Source organism: Suncus etruscus, chromosome 19 (assembly GCF_024139225.1).
Source record: "Suncus etruscus isolate mSunEtr1 chromosome 19, mSunEtr1.pri.cur, whole genome shotgun sequence".
Taxonomy (NCBI): Eukaryota; Metazoa; Chordata; class Mammalia; order Eulipotyphla; family Soricidae; genus Suncus; species Suncus etruscus.
The window spans coordinates 26,554,893-26,578,321 of NC_064866.1; the positions used below are offsets into that span (position 1 = coordinate 26,554,893).

A 23,429-nucleotide genomic window follows, 5' to 3' on the forward strand; every position below is an offset into this window, starting at 1 on the left:
TGTCATTTACCGCACCCCTGAGGAAAATGAGGATGCAGAAAAACAAAAGCAAACAAAACAGTCAAGCATCCAGAGCAATAACAAAGGAAACCAGGTCAGAAAAAAATGTAAATTCTAATTATGGAATAAGTGACATAGAGAAAATTACATCTGTCGGCGGGTTGGATTTGAAAGGGAAGCAGTGAAGTTAGACAATGAATCCAATCCAGCAGAGCCATTTTCTGCAATCAATGTGTTGGTTGTTTTGTGAGGATTCAGTCAAAGAAGCAGACTCAGGTTCCATTTTAAATGTTATTAAAGGAGAATTAAAGGAAAAATACGAAGTTCAGGAATGCTAAATGAACTGTAGTGAACAAATGCTGCTGACCAAGTTTCTCCTTGTACCTTTACCTATTTTTAAATGGCCTTTGTCATAATGGAGGAAAATGAGCCAATCTTTCCATAAAGTAACCAGCTATTTATATTAGAGATGTTCCAGATTTCCCATTATTTCTAAGCTCTTTTACATTTCTCTATACTCTCTTAAATTCATCTCCAACCATAGAAAAAGAAATATTATAAAACGCAGTTCTTAGCTTTGTCAAATGGTAGAACTTTCATAAGGTATATCTATAAGAGATTTCTTAAAAATTTCAAGCCAGCATGACCTTTTTTAAAGAAATAATATTGTGATGTTTCCTGATAGGTAAGAAGAAGAACTGACATTGAAATTGGCATAGACATGCAAATAAGTAATTATGCATTGCATGGCAATGAATAGAGTTGCAATGGCATTCTATTTTTGAGAATATTTGCTTATTTTTATTTTTAAGTTAAGGCAAATATGTCAGTCATTTTAGTATAAGATAGAAATTGGGTTTTTCCATAACCTCCAATATGTTAAAAAAAAAAGTCTATCCATATTGATTCTAGTTAACTTTTATATTATAGAATATAAAGATCTACTTGTATAGACACTAACATATATTTTTAGTATAGAATCTAAATTTACTTGTACACAGTCTCTCCAAAGGTAAAATGAGGATCATCCTCACCAGTAACGTAAAATGTTGCCACTTACCCTGACCTGCCTACTTACTCACACCAATTAATTGTTTCTGTGTTAGTGGCCATGAAAGGAATTTGAAACATGAACATTAATATAATGAGGAGTTGCTGTGGTGTCAAAAATATTTAGTATTTTTTATTTCTTTCTTGGTTTTAGCTTTTCCCGTTTAACAACTGAATCAACGAAAGACTATTTCAAGATACAAAATACCCAGTTCTCAGCCTGCATTCCATACATACTGGAAACAGGGGTGGAGGTTGGACAGCACTGTTGGTGGGAATGGCCCTAATTCACTGTCACTATTTACCTTAATTATAACTGTGAAAGATTAATACCAGTTCGGGGCCAGAGTGGTGGTGCAAGTGCTAGGGCAGTTGCCTTGCACGCGCTAACCTAGGACAGACTGTGGTTTCATCCCCCCCAGCATCCCATATGGTCCCCCAAGCCAGGAGCAATTTCTAAGTGCATAGCCAGGAGTAACCTCTGAGCATCACCAGGTATGGCCCAAAAAAACAAACAAAAAAAATACCCAGTTCTCCCCAACAAAAACCAAACTAAGATTAGTTAGTCTGCATATTGCTATATATATAGGCATATTATAAATTTGAGATAATAGTATATTCCTTTATTTTTAGGAAAGAATTTAGAAGACAAACAAGTTACTAAGATATTTGCTTATTACCTTCATTGCATCAAGAGCCAGTTTCAGATTTGCCTTCTCCAAAGGATCAGTGGTATGTTTAACTAGTTCCTAGATAGAAGATATAGTTAAATACTACTCTTGTCAAGTTAAAACCAAGATTTTGTCTTTAGCAGAAACATGAGTTAGCTTCCTCTAGTAATTTATCCCATGTACCTTACATTACTAGGTTCTCTAGCAAAAACTAAATATAAATATTTATAGCAATGATGAATTTAATAAAAATACTAATAGATGTACCTTAAAATTAAGTGAAATCAACCCCTTATATCCTTATTTATATCATAATGTGATAAATCTGACTTAAGAAGACTATTTTTTATCAAACTACATGAGAATTGACATCAAAAGAAACAGATGATATTTTAAAATGTTTGCTCAACTGTGATCTGGAGGGTATTATGTTGGGTAAAATTAGCCAAAGGGAAGAAATAGATGTAAAATGATGTCCCTCACATGTGGGCTATAAGGAAACTGCAAAGGGTAATATCAAATACCCAAAGGCAATAGAAAGGAAGAGCAGATGAACTTGTCTTCAATTGGAAGCTTTCCACTGAGGCAGGCATATAAGTGGGGGATAAGTTAAGGATGAAAATATGAGAATAATCATGGAGGGAAAATGTGCCTGACAGAGTCAGGCTGGGCAGTGGGAAGAAGATTGAGGACATTAGTGGAAGGTAGTGGTATCTTCTGTTAAAACTCTGTATGCCTAAATCTAATCACAAATACCTCTGTAACTTAATTCGTGGTGATTCAAAAATGACTTTTTAAAATCAACTATGAATCTGAATTCTACATCCTACCATGGACACCGAAGCTCTTCCAGTATGCTCAACAGACCTCCTCACTGCCAAATTAACTGATTCTTCTTATTCAATTTCATATTCTACTTTTCTATAGCTTTTGATTCTGATGACTATCACTCCTTAGCATCAGGATATAAGGATCATTTGTGGTTAGTACTGTTTGTTTCTCCATCTTAAATTTCTGGCTGTTCATTGCTTTCTCAAAATTCCTTATTTGTAATTTAGAGAATCATTTTTCTCTTGGTTTTTCTCATCAGAAGAAAATTCTTTTTGTTATATTACATACTCTACAAATTTTCTATCAGAACCATTATTCAAGGCATCAATATCCATCTAATGACACAAGACTATATGCTTGGGATAAGGGATATGGCTGGGGTGTACATATAATGCCCTACATTCCATCCCAGTATACATTGGTCTCCCCATTATACTACCACTGGGTGTGGCCTGGTGGTTCCCATTGCATAACCAGGCTTAAGCAACAAATCCACAGAGGTAGGTACAGACTTAGCCACAAGTCCCCAAACCCAATACCGCTGGGTATGGCCCCTATTAAGGCAAAGTATTGCTCAACCCAGAACTCTGAGCTAGGTCCCAGACTTTTATACCTGCTAGATAGTTCAAACTATTTCTGACAGGGCCCTCAGATCCAACATGCTCAAACAACACACCTTCATCACAGACACATTCCTGTTTCTATTCATCTTTGGACCGAAAGTTCTTTCATCAGGGTTAACCCCTAAGAGAACCCATTTTCTCTTAAAAATTAAAGTTGAAAGCTCCTTCCTTGAAACCACTCCTTTTGGCAGAGGTCCTTGCCTTTTTTTTCTAAGATACCTCTGATTAATCTTATGGCTTCTATGATCTCTTCATTCCATGTATGTGAAAAACTTGTATCGAATCTTGTATCTCTCTTCCATTTAAACTCATGTAGTGATCATAAAAATCATCTGGACACCATCTATACTGCTCAGTATCCTGTGATTTGAATTCTGTAACCCTCTCCTAAACGCACTATCTACTTCACCTAACAACCTATTTATTTTATATACATACTAAATATTAATAACAATTTTAAAAATATTTCCCAAGGTCGAGAGTATGGAGAGGTTAGGGGTGTGCTCTCCAGGTATGCCCAATCTCACATTGACTTCTGGCACCATATGTTCCCCTATCTCCTTCCCAGCATTAAAGGATTTAGCCCTGATAGTCACTGAACATTGCTAGGTAATCATGGTGATCCCTGATGCATCACCATAACCTCAATACTCAAACTGAACCACCATATAGGATAATGGGGTATCACTGGGGATGATCCCCAATAACCTGATTAACGGTGTTAATTGATGCCAAGGAAAGATCTCAGTCCTCTCTGTGAAATCCAACACCAACAGTATTTCTAGTGCAAGACCCCACAAAATGAATCTTCTAAGTAGAATTAGTAGATACCAACATTACCACATTCTTTGTAAAGTCGGGAGCCTCCTAAGCACTGTTCTGACTTTCAGAAATTTTCAGCGAATAGGGGAAACAGTTCAACACAAAAGTGCCAGGATGGCATGCTGCTTGAGCCTTGCTGTGATGGGTACTGCCCATCCTGCCCAGATGGTACTCAGTGGTCTCCAGATTATACCCACAAATGCTTGGAGACTACCTGTTGCCTGGGTTCGAACAGGATTAACCATATGCAAATGCATTAACCTCTATGCTTTCTCTCTAGCCCCAAAGTTAGTCTCATTTCTATTGTTACTTTTCTGTTGTTGTTTTTGGGCCACACCTGGTGATGCTCAGGGGTTACTCCTGGCTCTGCACTAAGAGATCACTCCTGGCTCTGGGGACCATACGGGATGCCAGGGATCGAACCCAGGTCTGCCACATGCAAGGCAAATGCCCTACCAAGGCACTATCATTCCAGCCCATTACATTTAATTTTTTAAATAACTATCAGAAGTTTCAAAAACCCTACTGCAAAGTAATCTGATTTTATAAACTTTGACTTCAAAAGTGACTTCTCCACTAATGTATACTACTAAGTAGAAAATGTTTAAAATTATACAAAAATTTATTGAACAAATATCTAGTTGGTTGACAAATTCTACTTTAGCTTCTTTCAAAATGGAAAAACATTTCTTGAATTTTTTTTTTTTTTTTTTTGGTTTTTGGGCCACACCCAGTAACGCTCAGGGGTTACTCCTGGCTATGTGCTCAGAAGTTGCTCCTGGCTTGGGGGACCATATGGCACGCCGGGGGATTGAATCCCTGTCCGTCCAAGGCTAGCGCAGGCAAGGCAGGCACCTTACCTTTAGCGCCACCGCCCGGCCCCATTTCTTGAATTTTAATTGTTACGTGGCATCCCAAGTATAAATTTTCATATTTAAAAATAATTCAAGAATTAAGCATACTCTTGAAGTTTTAAATATGAGAAAAGTTTTTAAAGTTCACTGGATTTCAAGAATGGTATGGTTATTTTACACTCAAATAAGTCTAAAACTTAATAGTGACCAAAATAAGTATTAAAGGAAAATTTTACCTTTAAATTCTTCAACCTATATACAGAATAAATTATCTTATTTCAGACATGTTTTTAGTTTCCATGATATCTCAGAAACTGATTGCCTAAGTCTTTCTTATTATTTTTTCATACAATTCAATTTGATTAAGTTGCTTTGGGTTTAGGTCTCATAAATGTTTTAATGCATTTTTAAGGAACAATCATAGTTTGAAAATTTCTGATTTCTCAGTAGAACAAAAATAGATATGACTAATAATTTTGCAGCTACAGTTCAAGAAATTTAATATACAAGATGTACAAAGCACAGCAGACTCAAAATTATATTTCACATACAGGTAGTAGATCTTTTTAAAAATGACATTTCACAAGCATCAGCAGAGTTGACAGACTAATACAGTAAGACATTTCTTTGGAGCAGAACTAATGAGTCTCCTGGTACAGCTATCAAATTAAATTTATAAGACTCTCTACCCTCATTAGAAGACTAACCGTTGAAAACATAAGCTTTGAGGTTATAACAAAAAATCACATCAAAATAAATTTAGTTTTATTATAATTTACTATAGCAAAAAAAAGCAACACAAAATATGACACAATTCTCTCTAGTTTATGGTTATAAAACAAAAGGTCTAATACAATTAACCTGTCAAAATGCAGATATATGGTGCCATTAAGATTCTAATAAATGATCACTGTTAAATATACAAAATGTGGTAGAAGGGACACTTTTGTTTTACTTTAGTTTTTACTTTGGGGGGAAACCAGTTCTTTTTAAAGGACATGAAATGTGACCTTGTGAAAGATATAGAATTGCCTTCTAAAAGGAAAGGAGACTTCCTGCTGTTCTGTTATACTTCTCTTAGCTATCACTGAAAATTTTATGTGGACAGGACCTAAATTGTAGTTGGTGTTTCACTGGTATCTTTTGAAAAAATATTTCAGCTCATAGAATAAACAAACTCAGTGTTTTTAAGGTACATACCTGGAGGAGAAGGTGATACTTTAGGACACGTTGCATAGGGACCACAAGCAAGTCTCGAAGAGTGAACTTCCCATTATTTGCTCTTTTGGAACATTCCTAAAGAAATATTTTGAAAAACTTTCAGTTTTATCAAAGGAACTCATAAAACAAATATTGAAAAAAAATTCAAAACCCATAAAAAATGATGACACAGTATTTTATTCTTTAACAAATCACTTATTTCTAAATTAATAAAAAGCTCTTTTAAATGTTTTTCTAAAAAAAAAAGTAAAATGGGTCCAATTGAAATGAAAATAAAATCCGGTAGCAGTTCAATTTTAAATCTTATTCAATAGATGTTCATTTTATAGATAAAGTTATTTGGGGGAAGATTTTAGATCACACATAGCGATGCTCAGAACTTACTCCAAGCTCTGTGCTGAGATCATTCAAGGACAATTGTGGTGGGCTTAGGGAACCAGATGGGATACAAGGGATTGGTTCTAGGTCAGTCATGTATTAGACAAATGTCCTACCCACTGTACTTCTGCCCTGGCCCAGAAAACTGTATATTTTCAGCAGGCCTCCAGAGCCTTTCTCCACCCAACCTTCGAGCTATTCCTTCCACTAATCTCCCTCACCATTCCATGGATCAGGCATCAATAACAAGTCTTATTCATCAATCCTGCCATGGACACATCATGATTTGCTTCATTTGGTTCTGTCAATCATGTGTGTTGTCTTATTTCCAGAAAAATTTATTATCCTTCTTTAAAAACTATAATCCCCCAAAAATTAAGAACTCTGTGCCTTTTGGGTCTTTGAATAATTGTTGTGCAGACCATTTTTTCAATATATGAGACTTTATACTGCTAAGAACCTAGTGGTTGCTTGCTGTCTTCTTATTGACCTGAATGAAATAGAAACAACTCCAAAAGCACGCTAAATTATGAAACTCTTCAATTCAAAGTTTTCAGACATTGTTTGTTTCTATTTAGGGGCCATCCTCAGCTGTGCTCAGGGCTTACTCCTGGATCTGTGCTTAGAGATCACAGTTAGCAATGCTCAGGAGACCATGTGTTGTGCCAAGAACTGAATGCAGCTTGGTTGCATACAAGGCAAGAGACTATTTCCTATACTCTCTGGCCCTCAGACTTTTATTTTAATCTTAAATTGTTCTCTCTTAAAGATTTAAGGGCTGGGCCCAGAGCGAAAGTATAGTAGGCAGGGTACTTGTTTCACATGCAGCCCACCTAGGTTTGATCTCCAGACCCCATCTGGTCGCCTGGGCCTACCAGGAGTGATCTCTGAGCACATTATCAGGAGTAAGCACTAAACACTGCCAAACATTGTTTAAAAATAAAATAAATAAGGGGCCAGGAGATTGTAAAGGAGTAAGTCACTTGCCTAGCATGTGTCCAGCCCTGAATCCCAAGCACCACCAGGAGAAACCTACAAGCATATAGGAGTATCCCCTAAAAACTGCTGGTGTGGCTCCAAAGCAAAACAAAAAATAGTTTAAAATAGTATTGTTTATTTTTGATGTGGTGAAGTACTTGACTTTTAAAGTGTCAGAGTCTAAGTTAAATGTGTTTAGCAAATCTTGATTTCTTACATACCCGAGGTTAAGTTCAAAGAAATAATACACTTCCATAAAATATCATTATCATGTAACCTACTAAGTCCAGAATACTGAGGCAATTTTATGCACACACTTGGCTTTTCTGAAATGGCAAATAATATATTATCCACAGCTACGAAGCAAACACCATTAGCTCTAATGACCGTAGTAGTTTAATGAGCACTTGACTACAGATATTAGGCAAGAAGAACTGGGGGCGCATCCTGACATGTTAACTCATGTCTTGTCAATTTATGCGGTTCATTGGAAAGATAATTATTTCAACTGATTTCTTGCTTCTACAGATTGTTAAGAGTTCTGGATCATGGGTCTCAAATAGAAGGTTAAACTGTTAACATTATTGTAATGAATGAGTTTTATCATCCCAGCTGCATTTTAAGCTTCTTGGAATTAGATTGTACTTTACATGTCTTATGTTATGACATCTTAACCCAGTGCTAGGAGTAAAAACTATACACTTAAATTGCTGTTATGGAAGTCATTTAGAAATTAGTTCCTTCAAGTTCTAAGTTATAGACTCAGAAAGGAAAAAATAGAATACCACATGCATTCGCTACTATTGAGGGCCAGTGACTGATATGTAAAAGTATTGCAAGAAAATAAAGGTTAGCCATTATTCTTCAAAACATACTGAGCCTAAACTCTGATTCTATTTGAGAAGTAAATAAAATGGGAATAAGATAAAGAAATTCGATTACCCTTCACACCATGTCATCATGGTTATAAGGTAGAGGGGTGAAATAAAAAATCAACAAGAGCCAAAATAATAATAAGAGAGAGGACACGAAGAAGGCACCAAAGAGAATACCAAAAATAAGTCCTTTCTCACCACCATATTGAGACTTGCAGAAAAAAATACCAGATTGAATATTTCCTAATCTGGTAAATGGTCAGAAATGGGAGTTTTTCAAATTGAATACAGATGGTTAGCAGCACCACAGACTAAAATTTTCAAATTCAGCTAGGGTCCTCTCTTTTCCTAAAATGGACTGTGACTCATTTGTACAATATTATAACGATAGTACAGTAATAATATACAAAGCAATAGAGATGAGGGCCAAGACGACCAATCCATGGTAAGAACCCTGAGACAAATAGTGGGGGAGTAGGGCAAAGAAAGGGTTGCTATGACAGTGATAGTTGGAACTGATCACTCTGGACAAGAACTGGGTGCTGAAAGAAGATAATATAATATGCATTATACCTTCAGTAACATTATTGAAAACCAGTGACTAAAAAATATAAAGAGAGAGAGCGAGAGAGAAAAAATGAGAAGGAGACAAAAATGGCTGCTACATAGAGTGTGAAGAAAACTAGGAACTTTAATGGCCAACTATGTGCATGAGTAAAGGGTATTGTATATTGCATGACTAAAACTCAACCATGAACTACTATGTAACTGTATATCTTATGATTATTCAATTAAAAATTATAAGTTTTAAAAAGAATTAAAGAAAAGACAAACAGTGATTGCAGAAATTATCTAGTATCCCAGGGAATGTGCCCTGAGCAGGATTTTAGTAGTGACTCTGAAAGAAGAAAGAACAATATTCATAGAATTTTGGAGATTTTTGGGGGGGTGGGTCACACCCGGCAGTACTCAAGGGTTACTCCTGGCTCTGTGCTCAGAAATTGCTCCCAGCAGGCTTGGGGGACCATGTGAGATGCTGGGAATAGAACATGGGTCTGCCCCTGGTTGGCTGCATGCAAGGCAAATGCACTACTGCTGTGCTATTGCTCTGTCCCAAAGAATAACCAGTTTTCAAGAGATCATTAAAGAATTCAAAAAATGTCTGCACACCATTACTCATTGCTGCATTTAGTACAATAACTAAGATATAGAATCAACCTAGGTGTCCAACAACAGATCAATATATTATAAAGATATATGTATATGTATATATGTGTGGATACATAAACATATGCACAATGAAATACCAGGAAGGATGGATGGAAGGAAGGAAGGGAGGAAGGAAGGAAGGAAGGAAGGAAGGAAGGAAGGAAGGAAGGAAGGAAGGAAGGACGGAAGGAGGGAGGGAGGGAGGGAGGGAGGGGGGAGGAGGGAGGGAGGGAAGGAGGAAGGAAGGAAGGAAGGAAGGAAGGAAGGAAGGAAGGAAGGAAGGAAGGAAGGAAGGAAGGAAGGAAGGAAGGAAGGAAGGAAGGAAGGAGGGAAGGAAGGAGGGAGGGAGGGAGGGAGGGAGGGAGGAGGGAAGGAGGGGGAGGGAGGGAGGGAGGAAGGAAGGAAGGAAGGAGGAAGAGGAAGGAAGGAAGGAAGGAAGGAAGAGAAGGAAGGAAGGAAGGAAGGAAGGGAGGGAGGGAGGGAGGAAGGAAGGAAGGAAGGAAGGAGGGAGGGAGGAAGGAAGGAAGGAGGGAGGGAGGAAGGAAGGAAGGAAGGAAAGGAGGAAGGGAGGAAGGAAGGAAGGAAGGAAGGAAGGAAGGAAGGAAGGGAGGAAGGAAGGAAGGAAGGAAGAAAGGAAGGAAGGAAGGAAGGATGGAGGGAGGGAAGGATGGAGGGAAGGAAGGAAGAAGGGAAGAAGGAAGGATGGAAGGAAGGAAGGGAGGGAGGAAGGAAGGGAGGGAGGAAAGGAGGAAGGAAGGAAGGAGGGAGGGAGGGAAGGATGGAGGGAGGGAAGGAAGAAGGGAAGAAGGAAGGATGGAAGGAAGGAAGGGAGGGAGGAAGGAAGGGAGGGATGAAGGAAGGGAGGGATGAAGGAAGGGAGGGAGGAAAGGAGGAAGGAAGGAAGGAGGGAGGGAGGGAGGTAAGGAAGGAAGGAAGGATGGAGGGAGGGAAGGAAGAAGGGAGGAAGGAAGGAGGAAGGAAGGAAGATAGAGAAAAAAGAAAGAAAGAAGAATTAAGGAAGGGAGGGAGATATAGAGAAAGGAAAAAAGAAAAGAAAAGAAAGAAAAATGAGAAAGAAATAGAAAGAAGAAAAGAAAGAACTTGTGTTTGTGTGTATATATGTATATACAATAAACATATATCAAATTCATGAAAACTTAATAAGATACTGCTTGATAAACAAAGTGCCTAAGTTCTAATATTACTAATATTGTACTATAAAATTTTTATACTTTTAAAAATTTATTTAGGCCCAGTGATTAGCAATACTATGAAAAGCAAAGTCTCAGAAGGCTGAAGAGTTAATACAGTGTTTAAGGCACTGCTTTGCATATAACTGACCTGGGATTGATCCCTGGCACCACATACGGTATCCAGAGAATTGCCAGTAGTGATCCCTAAAGACAGAGTCAGAAGCAAACCTGAGCAATTTGATATGAGTCACCCCAAATACCACAAACACACAAATTCCAAGTATACAAGGTTCTCACACCCCATTAATGCAACATTATTTAATAGATCTCTGTATTAAAATTGACAATCATATTTAGAATACATGCAGAAATTTACTATTGCATTGATGATGACAAAAAGAGTAAATTTACCTTTAAGTTAATTATATTTTGTGTATAAAAAGAAAGAAAAAATAAAGAAGCACCTCTAATTTCAGTTTGACATCTTCTTTCGTCTTAGAAATGTAGTCTAAACTAGATATGGCTGACTCCACTCCACTGCAGTACTGTCCATAAATAACCAACCTAGAAGGAAAATAGGAAAAGAACTGTTGGTTAAAAAAGAAACAATAATATAGTAGGACAGTAGAATTTTCATCTATTTAAAACTACAATTAAGGATTATCAAATCAAATTTCACTTATTCTGCACTTCTTGCATGAGGGATTCCAAGCATGATTGCTCATAGTCTCTTTGAACTTCAGCTTCCTCCTCTTCTTTTAACACAAACATCACATATAGAGTCTGTTATTTATAGTGTTAAATAATTTTTAGACAAAATTTTAATGCCTAAATTTGAATCACTAACTCAGTTTTATTTTAGGTACATTATTCAGATTGACTTAACAGTTGTTACTGTGGTTTGAATACACAAATACATACATGAATACATTATAGAAACAAAATTTAAAATGTTGTTTATATTCCTATAGGAAATTAACTTTTCATTGTTGACTCATATTATATTCTATTATAAAGGTACTATACTCATTATTTATTATTTCACTTATTAAGAAACTTTTTTTTAAAATTGGGACATAACAGACATAATCACATGTGAATTTATGGTGTGCAACACAATAATTGATATTTGCATATATTTCAAAACAAATTAGAGAAAAACTGACAAGCATCTTTGGTTTTCTGTTTGGCTTGGTTTGGTTTTGGGTCACACCTAGAGACACTCAGGGGCTACTCCTGGCTCTGCACTCAAGAATTCTTCTTGGTAATTCTCAGAAAACCATATGGAAAGTCAAGAATCAAACCCAAGTTGTCCCACATGCAAGGCAAGCTCCCTAAACACTGTACTATCACCCTGGAGCCCACAAATAAAAATCTGAGGTATATATAAACCCATTTTTACTTAGGTAAAATAAATCATTTTAAAGGCAAAATAAGAGATTCCAACTATCATGGATTGAAGATAATTCAATTGCATGAGGTCTAAAACTAACTCAGAAAAATTATTTTTACAGTAATACAATATAGTATTTCTACAGTCATATTTTGCAATAGGTTGTTTATTTTAACACTTTTAGCTCCCTACTAGAAAATATTATCAACAAAATAGTAATGCTTAGCTCAACCATTAATACAAAGCTACTATCTCTAGTCAATTCATAGCACTGGAAACTGAAATTGTCAATTTGAAAGACAGAGAGCTATATTTTAAGAAAAAGTCCATGGCATTTTAAGATGTACCAGTTTTTCAGAGAATTAATTTCTATTATTCAAACTTGAAAGAGAAACCAATTTTAGCTATGAACTGAATACATCAAAAGTGAGGATCAACATAAAGGTTGGAAAAATCATCAATTACAAAGCTGATTTCCAAAATATACAGATGAAGAAGAGGAAGCTCAGATTATCTTCCTGAAAATTAGAAGATTAGAGTTCACTTTATATGATTTATAAATAATAACCTGCTTTTGATTTGCCACGCAAAAATCTAAGCACTACACTTGATGACTGAACTTTTATTTTGGTATATACAAACACAGAGAGCTCAGATATTGCCCTAAAATTATCTGTACCCACATTCTTAATTACTATCTTCATGGTATATAAATGAATGGTAGTAACAGCCACTTATTAACCAGCTTAATAATATGATTTAAGCTGTAATGTTAAATGCATATTTAATTTTTTGATATCATTTCAAAACTAATATCCAAAGTTTAAAAATACTTACCTTTCCTTGTAGTTAATAAAAACTTGATACAAGTTCTGATCATTTTTATTTGCAATAGAATCATGAATCTCTTGCATAAGACTCCGATGAACTTTTACAAGTTCCTGAAAAGAAAACAAATGTCAAAGAAATTCAGAATCAGAACAACAAAATCACTTCAAATTCAGAACCCCATTGTTGCTATACTTATAATCAAAGTTGGGCTGAATCTTCTCAATATATAAATCCTCTACTATCAATAGAGGAAAAAGAAAGAGAAGGAAGATGGTGGAAATTGGAGAGAAGGGAAAATGGAAGGAAAAGATGGAAGGTGAGAGAAACAAAGAACCAGAAAGATGGGTGAAGGGATGTCACTGAACATGAGCAATGGTATTTTTGATATGACTTAAAATGTCAGTATCCTGTGAAAACAGAAATTATCACAGTAGTTATTAAAGGGTAATTAATCCCTTGTAGAAAAAATATGCATATCTCATTTTCATTTTTGTAATCACTTAAAAATTTAAATAAAACTATTCAAGTGGTTAATGTTTTATTGACAGTAATGACTTGTGTCCTAGGGACATTAAAATGTAGGCTTGCACTTTGGACAATTAATGGAGCCCTTGTACTAAACTAACAATAATCAGACTAAATTACTTGAGATCAGACAGCAAATGGCATAAATAACGAGTAAATAAATTGTACCAGGCAGTTTTTGAGAACTACTCAAAAGTCAGAATTTTACATTTTTCCTGATAAGCAAGTGACTTTCATTCAGTCAGGCAATAAATACATGTCATAGACAGGAAATGAGGAAATTTAAATCTAAGTGCCAATGCTCTCATTATCTCTTCCTGTGGACCTTGGAGCAAACATTAACTTCATAAAATGTCCTTTCTTAGTAGGGAAGATATGAAATGTGACCTGTTTGCCTTGTCATTTTGTTCAGCAGTATGGAAAACTCAGGAGAATAACAATGGTTATCAGTTACAATGACTACACTTAGGTGGTTCAATACCATCACTTTCCTGCCCTGTGCAGTTCGTGTTATGCTAAATATTCTACTAATGTGAGCTTTTTCTTCCATTCTAAGTTGCAAATCAATAAACATGTCTCCATGTGACCCAAATCCAGGGCTACATGCTACAGCTAACTATAGGGTAGATCTATAACCCATTAATAAATCAGAATCAAAACAAAAATTTTTTTTTCAAAAGACACAGATAAGCCTGTGTTATATAAGCTATGATGTCTATCTAACTTAAAACCAGAGCTTTCTATAGAGATAAAAGAATCTGAATCAAGGCCTTGACATAGAGATTAACTAGCTTCTCTGTTCCTTGGTTAATTTTCTTTTAGGGTTTTAAAATAATAGTAAAGAGATTTGAAACTCAAAATATCTACATACATGTGAAGAAAAACATCTAACACATACCTTTAAAATTGCAAAGACATGTATTTTAGAAATGGGAATCAAGAAGATACAACTGGAATCAGAAAATAATAAAGACCATGGCAATAATACAGCATATAAGGCATTTTCCTTGCACATGGCCAACCCAGGTTCAATCCCCAGCATGCCATACACTACCAGAAATGATCTTTGAGTTTAGAGCCAGGAATTAGTCCTGAGCACTGGTGGATAAAGCCTAATACCACTCTGCCCCTAACCACCTCCCAAAGGAAAGTAGTAAGAAGCAGAAACCAAGTCAGTGGAGAAGACAGAAGCCATTAGGACAGCATCTGCAGTTGGGCCTAAGGGATAGCAGGAACAAAAAACATGAAAGGGAAGATGACACAAGAAGGCAATTCCCATAAGGCAAAGAGGCAGTAGCAAGTGAAGTCATTTAATTGAAATTATTGCCTCATGATAAGAAGTGAAAAACAATGCAAGAGTGGTCAAAAAGATAATACAAGGGTATATGTGCTTGCCTTGCATGTGGTTCAACCCTGCCACAACCAAGGAGTGGTATCTGAGCACAGAATCAGGAATCAGTCTGAGCACTTTCAGATATAGCTCAAACAACAATTAAAAAAGAAACAAAACAGGGGCCAGAACAGTGGCACAAGCAGTAGAGCATTTGCCTTGCATGAACTAACCTAGAATGAACCGCGGTTTGATCTCAAGTCAGGAGCGATTTCTGAGCACATAGCCAGGAGTAACCCCTGAGCGTCACTGGGTGAGGCCAAAAAAGCCAAAAACAAACAAACAAACCACATAATAGTACAACAATCTTAACTGTCCATGTGTATTCTGCATGCCTTTTGATTGATATTTGATGGAAGATAAAATCAGTTATTTTAGTAATTAAACTTGTAAGAATGCAAAAGGCAAAAATAAGATCAAAATTTCTGGAGAATATAGGAGATCATTAAATGAAGGATCTAGAACATATAAGAAACTAAGGGCTTAATTTCAATATATCACAATTTAGTCAATGTATTTTTACTTACAGGAATGTTGATGAATACTGAATCAAATTCTTTTGCTGTGAGAAACCTTTTTAGTGGTGCCATAAAATACTAACAGGAAAGAAAGGAGTAAGTTAAGCATCTCAAACCTAATCTACATAACAGTTTTTAATACTTATGCATAATTAAACAGCAGTTTACATTACAGTTCTTTTTTCATTTTTTACTGAGACCATTGTGAACTACAAATCCTTCATAGATGTATTTCAGGGATATATTGACAGTGTATTATGGGCCATTTCCACCACCAGTGTTGACCTCCCTCCACCAAAGTTCCCAGTGTGCATCCCATACATCCAACCTTAGCCCTCTGGCCTGCCAGAGTAACAAGTTCATTTTATGTTTAGATTTTTATAGTTTTGGTTTGATTCTATTGTCATTGACTGACTTGGTATTTAGTTCTGACATTTTTTTCCTTCCCAATACACCTGAGACCACTTGGCCCCTAGGCCCCATCCCTCTTTTCCCCCTTTTCTCAATTTTTAGAAAGATGCAGATATATGAGGTAAAACAAAGTAATTACATAATATTTGGGGGATCTTTTGGGGGGCACACCCGGTGATGCTCAGTGTTTACTCCTAGCTATGCACTCAGAAATCTATCCTGGCTTGGAGGAATCATATGGGATGCCAGGGGATCGAACCATTGTCCATCCTAAGTTAGCCGTGTGCAAAGCACACACCCTACCACTTGTACCACTGCTCCAGCCCCTACTACATATTTTTAATAAACAATCAAAAATATCAACTGAAAGTCAATTTTTACCATCATTATAAGTACCAAAAACCAGAAACATTTTCTGTAGCTTAAAGAAATTATGCTTGGACAGCTATTAATATATAAATACAAGTCACTGAAGGTATAAAATATTTAGAGAATAAATGCATTGAAATATAATATAGATAACATGATTGGCAAAGTTCGGCAAATTTTGGAGGTATGTTTGAAGACTGATAGAAAATATTTCTTAAATGTTTTGCAAATATTCTAGATCTCTAAGAAAAATATACAATAAATCTTTCTCCTTCATTTCTTGAGATTTTAGCTTCCTCCTACTATATCTCTTTCTATGCTATTTCCATTTTATCATGGCAACCTCATTGGTTCTAAGAAGATCACTCCAAAAGCTTAACTTCTCAGTTCCTTAAAATTCAATGATCTTGGGCTACTTCCTAGCTCAGCTCCATACAGTGTGGGTCCCATCTCAAGACCAAGTAATTATTAACAAGTTATTTTCAGTTAACTCCATGAGTCATCACCAAAATCACTTTCCTTATCCCCTCTTCTTCCATTGTGCTCCTCTGGGAAGACAAAAATCCCTGGTTAGACCTACCTTCCCACAAATATCTAAAAAGTCAATCAGTCGATATAATATTTTAACATAATAAAAATCAATAAAGTTAATAATTTTATGGCATTGCCTTTATCAATAACATAGATCAACTCTCCAAAACAATTCCCCCAGACCTTTGTCCTTTTTCCTAAACTTCAAGAACTTTTTCCAGGTTCTCATTCCCAAACTCTTAAGTGTGGAATTTACCAAAAGTGGTATCATACATCTTCTGTATCAACTTTTATTCCCTAGGTTAATCTCATTTATTCCTATTTATAGAATTCACCAACATAGCCCATTGGTTCTACCTTATAAATCCATTCAAAATCTAGCTACTCCTTACTACTTCTACCAAGTATCACTATTTTCTGTCAGTTTGATTATACCAATATTCTTTTAGCATTTCCTCCCAGTATTCATCTTCACTAGATGATAGTCAAAATGAGTTAAAATATATCAGAATTTAGAAATATTAGAAAATATAATAGAATATTCTATTCAACAGACCTTCCAATATCACTCCATATAGAATAATACTACTTATTTTTCTCCATAGAATTTATTACACTTGGCATATGCATTTACTTAAATTACATTCCTCTCATAATGGAGGGTGTAAATCATGAAAACTAGAGCTCTTCTCTGTTTATAGCTATATCCTAGGATAGGGCCATTTAAGTAGAAATAGATAGATAAATAAATAAATAAATAAATAAATAAATAAATAAATAAATAAATAAATAAGGCTTTATTTGTTTGGGGCTTAGTATCAGAGCTCAATCCCAAAAAGGGTTCTGTCAGTGTAAGAACAAAGGGTCCTCTCTATTAGAAACTCCTGTGTCAAATTGAGAAGCAGTTGCCCTGGGTTCATAAGAACCCTTACTGGAATACTGTGGGGGTGGAGAGTTATTGGTTGAAGTGATATTGTATTGAGGGCTTGCTGGACTTTATAAATGGCACTGCAGTAAGACCCTGGTCCCCCTTCCTACCTCTTTTGTCCTATTCAATCCTTTATAGAAAAAGCCCTGTTTGGCTAAAGTCATTCCTAAGTTACAACAGGAGGAAGGCTTTACTATTCATTACAGTGGGGTGGAGGAGTGGCTGAAAATAGTGGTGCTCAGGGCTTACACCTGGCTCTGTGCTAAGGAATAATTTGTGGCAGTGCTCCAAGACTATATAAAGTGTCAGGGAGGAAACTCGCATACAAGGCAAATGCCATTCCCTGTATTGTTTCTCCAACCTTTATCCTGTACTTTTGTTTTCAATAGTTTTACAATGAACAGGTATGCTTTGATTTCCTTAAACTGAAGGCTTGACTGAAGATTATATCACATGCACATTCACAAAGTAGAAACTTAGACTTTAAAATATTGATTTGGGCAACAAAAAATGGCTAACTTACTTTTTCTATTGACTCCAAAGTTTCTGTGTATTTTTCTTCAGTCTGCTTAATTTCTGCTAAGCAGCAACTACGGATATCATTTTCTGGACATTTCTATAATTAAAATGATAAAATGTAAATAATTTACCAAAGGTATTTGATAGAAAAAGATTAAAATTACTGATAATTTTCTTAAGGTTTTTATTTCAATAAGCTTTTTTTCAATAAGTAAAAGGTAAGTATATATAAGTTAACACATATGAGTTTTTGTTTCTTTGTTTTTGGGTCAAACCTAGTGGTGCTCAGGGGTTACTCCTGACTCTGTGCTCAGAAATCACTCCTGGCAGGCTCGAGGGACCATATGGAATGCCGGTATTTGAACCACCATCTGTCATGGGTCACTGCGTGCAAGGTATATGACTTATTTTTAAAAAGCACTTAATAAGGTAAATAATTAGATGGCTAAAAAAACAGCTTGTGAATATGTTCAATAGTCTCTAAAAGATCTTTCACAACATAAAAGGTCTTGAATCTGAAAACATCACAAGTGTAATACTATAGATTTTTTAAAGATAGTGTATTTTACAAGTGCCATCATCAAAAGGACTATAAAAATACTGAAAGGGTATTTAGTAAGTATAACTCTTAAAATACTTTTTAAGTATTAACATCTTGATGTTTGATGTCTTTAATTATGCATGCCAAGACTACTAGTATTGGAGCATGGACTGAAGATTCTGTATTGTACTACGCAGGGCAATGACATTTGCAAAATGACTACAATTAGCTTTTGACATCAGATAGAACTAAGTCCAAGAAATGATTTTTCTGTTTTCAGCTTGCTATTGTGAATAAGTCACTAAATTTCTCCGTGGCTCAGTTTTCTGTAAAATAAAGAGAATTACAAGACCAACCCCAAGGAGCTTGACATGAAGTAAGCCATGTAAAGCACTTAGCACCAAGCAGGGTAGACAAGAAGAGCCCTATGCATTTAAATTATTATTATAATTACCCCTGCCCCATATAAGCCATCCAGAGCTGTCAACTGAGTGAAGACTGCCTGTTGGGAGAGTTACTGAAAAATTTGCTGGTACCCCAAGCTGTTGGTAATTATAGGAGATGCAGATGATATTCTGTCACCTAAAAATACTCTCAGAAGGTGACCTGTCAGCTCATGCAGTGAATAAAGGATACATTCACTGCCTTTACCAAATGTACCTGGTCACTTGTTTCTATTTGAGAAACGACTATCCACCCACCTTCTATGTAAGAAGAACATCAAGTGGACAGTATAATTTCATCACAGGGCTAGACAACCTAAAGAAATGCCAGCTAACAAACAGAAGTCTTTAGTATAAGATCACCTGGCTTTATTTTGATTTCAAGGTAAAAATAAAATAAAATAATTCAAATAACTCTTTCGGAGTTCTCTAGATATGTTAATGGTAGATATAACTTACTGGGATCATATTGACTATGACAATACCTAGATCTAAATTTATTAAATAGTTAATAAAAATACTAGTAACCAAAATAACCCTGCTATCAGTACCTAAATATGAAGAAATATTCTCTTATTTTAAATTATGTGTCTGATTTTGGGGACACTGAACACTACTCAGGGCTTATTCCTGGCTCTGCACTCAGAAATTACTCCTGGCAAGACTTAGCGATCCATGTGGGGTGCTAGATATCAAATTTATATTGGCTACCTGCAAGTTAAGTACTTTACTCAATTTACTTCTCTTCAGCTCCTAAAGAAATATTCCTTTACATATTTTTATCAGGTTTAAAATATTTTGCATCTTTTAAAAGATATTTTCCTCTATAATCAATTGAATGACTGTAGAATTTTGTTATATAGCCATGTGTGCCATTATTTTCTGATTAATATATCATCTCACATTTCATTTTCTTATCAGTAAAATGAAAAGACTAGGAGCCAAAAACAGAGATTAGGGGTATGTTTTCTACACACAAGAACCCAAGTTTGATCCTAGCATTGCATGGTTTCCTCCAAATACTATGGAGAGACCCTGCTGGCCCCAAGAGCTACTTTTTTAAGATGCTAGCCCCTGACCTATTTAAACTGGTTAGTCAAAATTGCTGGGAGGATTCCTGGGACAATGAGCACAACTTAGAAGGAAAAATACATAAAACCAAATAAAATAACTAACATCAAGATTCCCTGTATAGATGTACATGTGTTTGTGTGTGTTTGTGTATGTGTGTTTATTTAGTTTTGGGGTCATACCTGGTGATGGTCAGGATTTATTTCTAGTTCTGCACTCAAGAATTACTTCTCGCAGTGCTCTGGGGACCATATGGAACACCAAGAATTTTGGGCATGGGCAAAGCAAGTGCTTTACCAACTGTAGAGTCTCTCCACCCCTACTCCTCCATCCATTATTTTAAACCAGTTCCATACAGTTGTTTTCAATCATCAAATGCATTCTCTATATATCTCTGAATGCAATAACAGTCATTGTCACTAGATAGGTGTAACAAGGAAAGATCAAATAAAAACGGTTCCAGCAGAAATTATATAAATAATTGTAATTAGCCTTTCAAGTAATCACTCTTCTAATAAAATATTCAGAACAACTTCAACAAGACAAATAAAAGTCTTACAGGTTGCTGTGTTTCCTCTGCTTTCATCAAGTCCTCGTAGACTTCTCCACCTTCATCTTCTCCATACACACAGTCATAGAGTCCTTCTTCGTCTTCCACATGTGTTTCACTAAAACAAATGGCACAAAAGAAATATCATTCTTTACTGCCCTGTGAATCCAATGTCTAGAAACACCCCATAACATTTTAGGAATATAATCCAGGCTAGAAATATATAGGAATTAATTAAAGGTTTCTATGCCTTCTAACAGAACCAATAACATGATTCACCAGTGAAAACAGAGAGCACCTACTAGGTAGCTTCTTTGATCACACAAATGACTGCCCTGTATATATATATATATATATATATATATATATATATATATATTTTTTTTTTTTTTTTTTCCTCTCCCAGTTCACTAGGCCCAGCATTAGACATAAGGAAAATAGCAAGAAGTTCTTTGATGTGTCCAAGATAACAAAGTTCACCAATGCTAGAGCCAAAATTTCAAATTCTCACTGCCTTATTCCATAGACTATCCAACCAACACTCTATCATACTGCTCCCCACTTTCCATTTCAAGGTCTCACCTTCACCATTAGTATTACAGAGAGGATAGGGTGGTTGGAGGATATGGTGTATAATAAATGGTCTTTTAAAGTCATCATTTCATATAGTTGCTATTGTCATTATACTTTTTAAAAGATGATTTCATTATATATTTTCAATTCAAGTTCCTTCAATCTACACAGTATCCTCATGGCCCACTGCACTGAGTTCTGCTGTGGCATATTTGATTTGTTTAAATTTTTCCTAAAAAAATGATCACAGGACTTCAGGACATTCTTAAAAAGCAATTGAAAATCATCTTTCTCTGGTCTCTAGGCGATAGAGAACAATCCCTATCTTTAAATCTTCCATGAGTATTTTACACAGTAAGATAGTTCTTAAACCCTTCACAGGAGATTGTAAAGCCATTCTGACAAAGTGGAAATATAGCTGGCTCCAACCATCACATGTTCTGTGGCTACTCAAGTTTATCTATTCTATTTAAGACCTTTATAAGTAACTTCTATAAATTAATAATAAAAATTTGAGATAAGTTAATATAAATATGTTAGAAAGAAAGAAGCATTAACACTTCTGAAAAAGAAAGTCAGCTCCTTCAAAACGGCCAGCTCAGTATCTCTCTTGGGTCTGTGTAGACAGACTGTTATAAATTGTTATGTACATAAAACAAAAACACAGAAACTATAAATGTCCCTCTGCAACTTTGGAGCACTTGTCAAAGTGTTGCAAAGCACAAGTTTGTCTGTCATGAAGGATTATTGGAAGGTATCTGACAGGAATAAACTATCAACACTCAGAAGGAAGCAAGAAGCCTTTAGGGAGAGAAGTCAGATGGTAACAGTTTTCAGAGAAGGTTCCTCTCAGAAAAAGTCACTCCAGGAAAGAGTGACTTAAGAAACTATTCTTTTTTTTTTTTTTGGATTTTGGGCCACACCCGGTGACGCTCAGGGGTTACTCCTGGCTATGCGCTCAGAAGTTGCTCCTGGCTTGGGGGACCATATGGGACGCCGGGGGATCGAACCGCGGTCCGTCCTAGGCTAGCGCAGGTAAAGCAGGCACCTTACCTTTAGCGCCACCGCCCGGCCCCTAAGAAACTATTCTTTTTTTTTTTTTTTTTTCCATTTTTTTTTTTAATTTTTATTTTGATCATAATGGTTTACATAGTGTTGACAATAATATTTTAGGTACATATTTACATAAAATCAGGGGGGATTCCCATCACCAAATTGTCCTCCCTACACCTCCATTTCTGTCCTACCTCCCATTTCCTCTTCCCTCATCCCAGGTCGGCTTGAATATGTGGTCCCCTCTTTATCTAACCCACAACTTAGTAGTCTTGCACCTGTTTGGTCTTGATGCCTCCCTTAGTTCCCCCTCTAACTGGAGGCAGGACTAGCTAGTTCAAGTTGCGTGGTTTTGTTTGAAAAAGAGAAAAGTAATAAACTGGGGTAAGGATCTAATACCCCGAAACTGGGCGGAATCCTTCTAGAGGCTCTCATCATCGTTTTGAGAGATGGAGAAAAAGAAGGTGAAACACTCCACCAGTACCAAAAGAAGTGTCAAATATCTAGTGAGGGCTTGAGCTGTATCGATAAGCACCACAAAAAAAAAAAAAAAAACAGGCAAACAAACAAACAACAAAAAGCAAAACAAGCAAAAACAAACAAACAAAAAAAACACACCATGGTCTTGAAATGAGAAACATGGCATAGCACATAACGAAAGAAAAGAAAGGAAGAGAAAATATAAGTATGGTTGGGGACAGTTTCAATAATCACTCCCAAACAGAGAAATCGACCAAAATAGATAGGTGAATAAAAATAATAACAACAATAATAAATGGAGGTAAAAAATATATAGATAATAACCAAGGTTTTGTGCTTTTTGTATTTTTATTTTTTCCCTCCTGCCCTGGCACAGTAAATATTGGGGTCATTCGAAAAGGAATTCACTTGGCCTAAGAGATATGGGGTTTCTCCGTCCTTGGAGCATACTGTCATGGGATCAACACTAGACTTTGCTCAGGAGCCTTTACTCTCCCGGTGGTGTTTTTTTTTTTTTTTTTTTTTTTGGTGTGTGGAAGACTTCTGTTCTGTGTTTAGAGGTCTCAGTATCTGCACAGCTCCTGAGGTGGGACTTATG

At 36.0% G+C, this 23,429-nt stretch overlaps 1 protein-coding gene across 1 annotated transcript in view; it reads right to left on the reverse strand.

The window, feature by feature from the left end:
- Positions 1–23,429, reverse strand: part of VAV3 (vav guanine nucleotide exchange factor 3) — a 358,886-nt gene that overhangs the window by 195,331 nt on the left and 140,126 nt on the right. Inside the window, 7 exon segments of the mRNA XM_049765842.1 lie at positions 1,701–1,799; positions 6,052–6,147; positions 11,170–11,269; positions 12,936–13,039; positions 15,372–15,440; positions 18,125–18,217; positions 20,735–20,843. Of these exon segments, the coding sequence (XP_049621799.1) occupies positions 1,701–1,799; positions 6,052–6,147; positions 11,170–11,269; positions 12,936–13,039; positions 15,372–15,440; positions 18,125–18,217; positions 20,735–20,843 (670 nt within the window).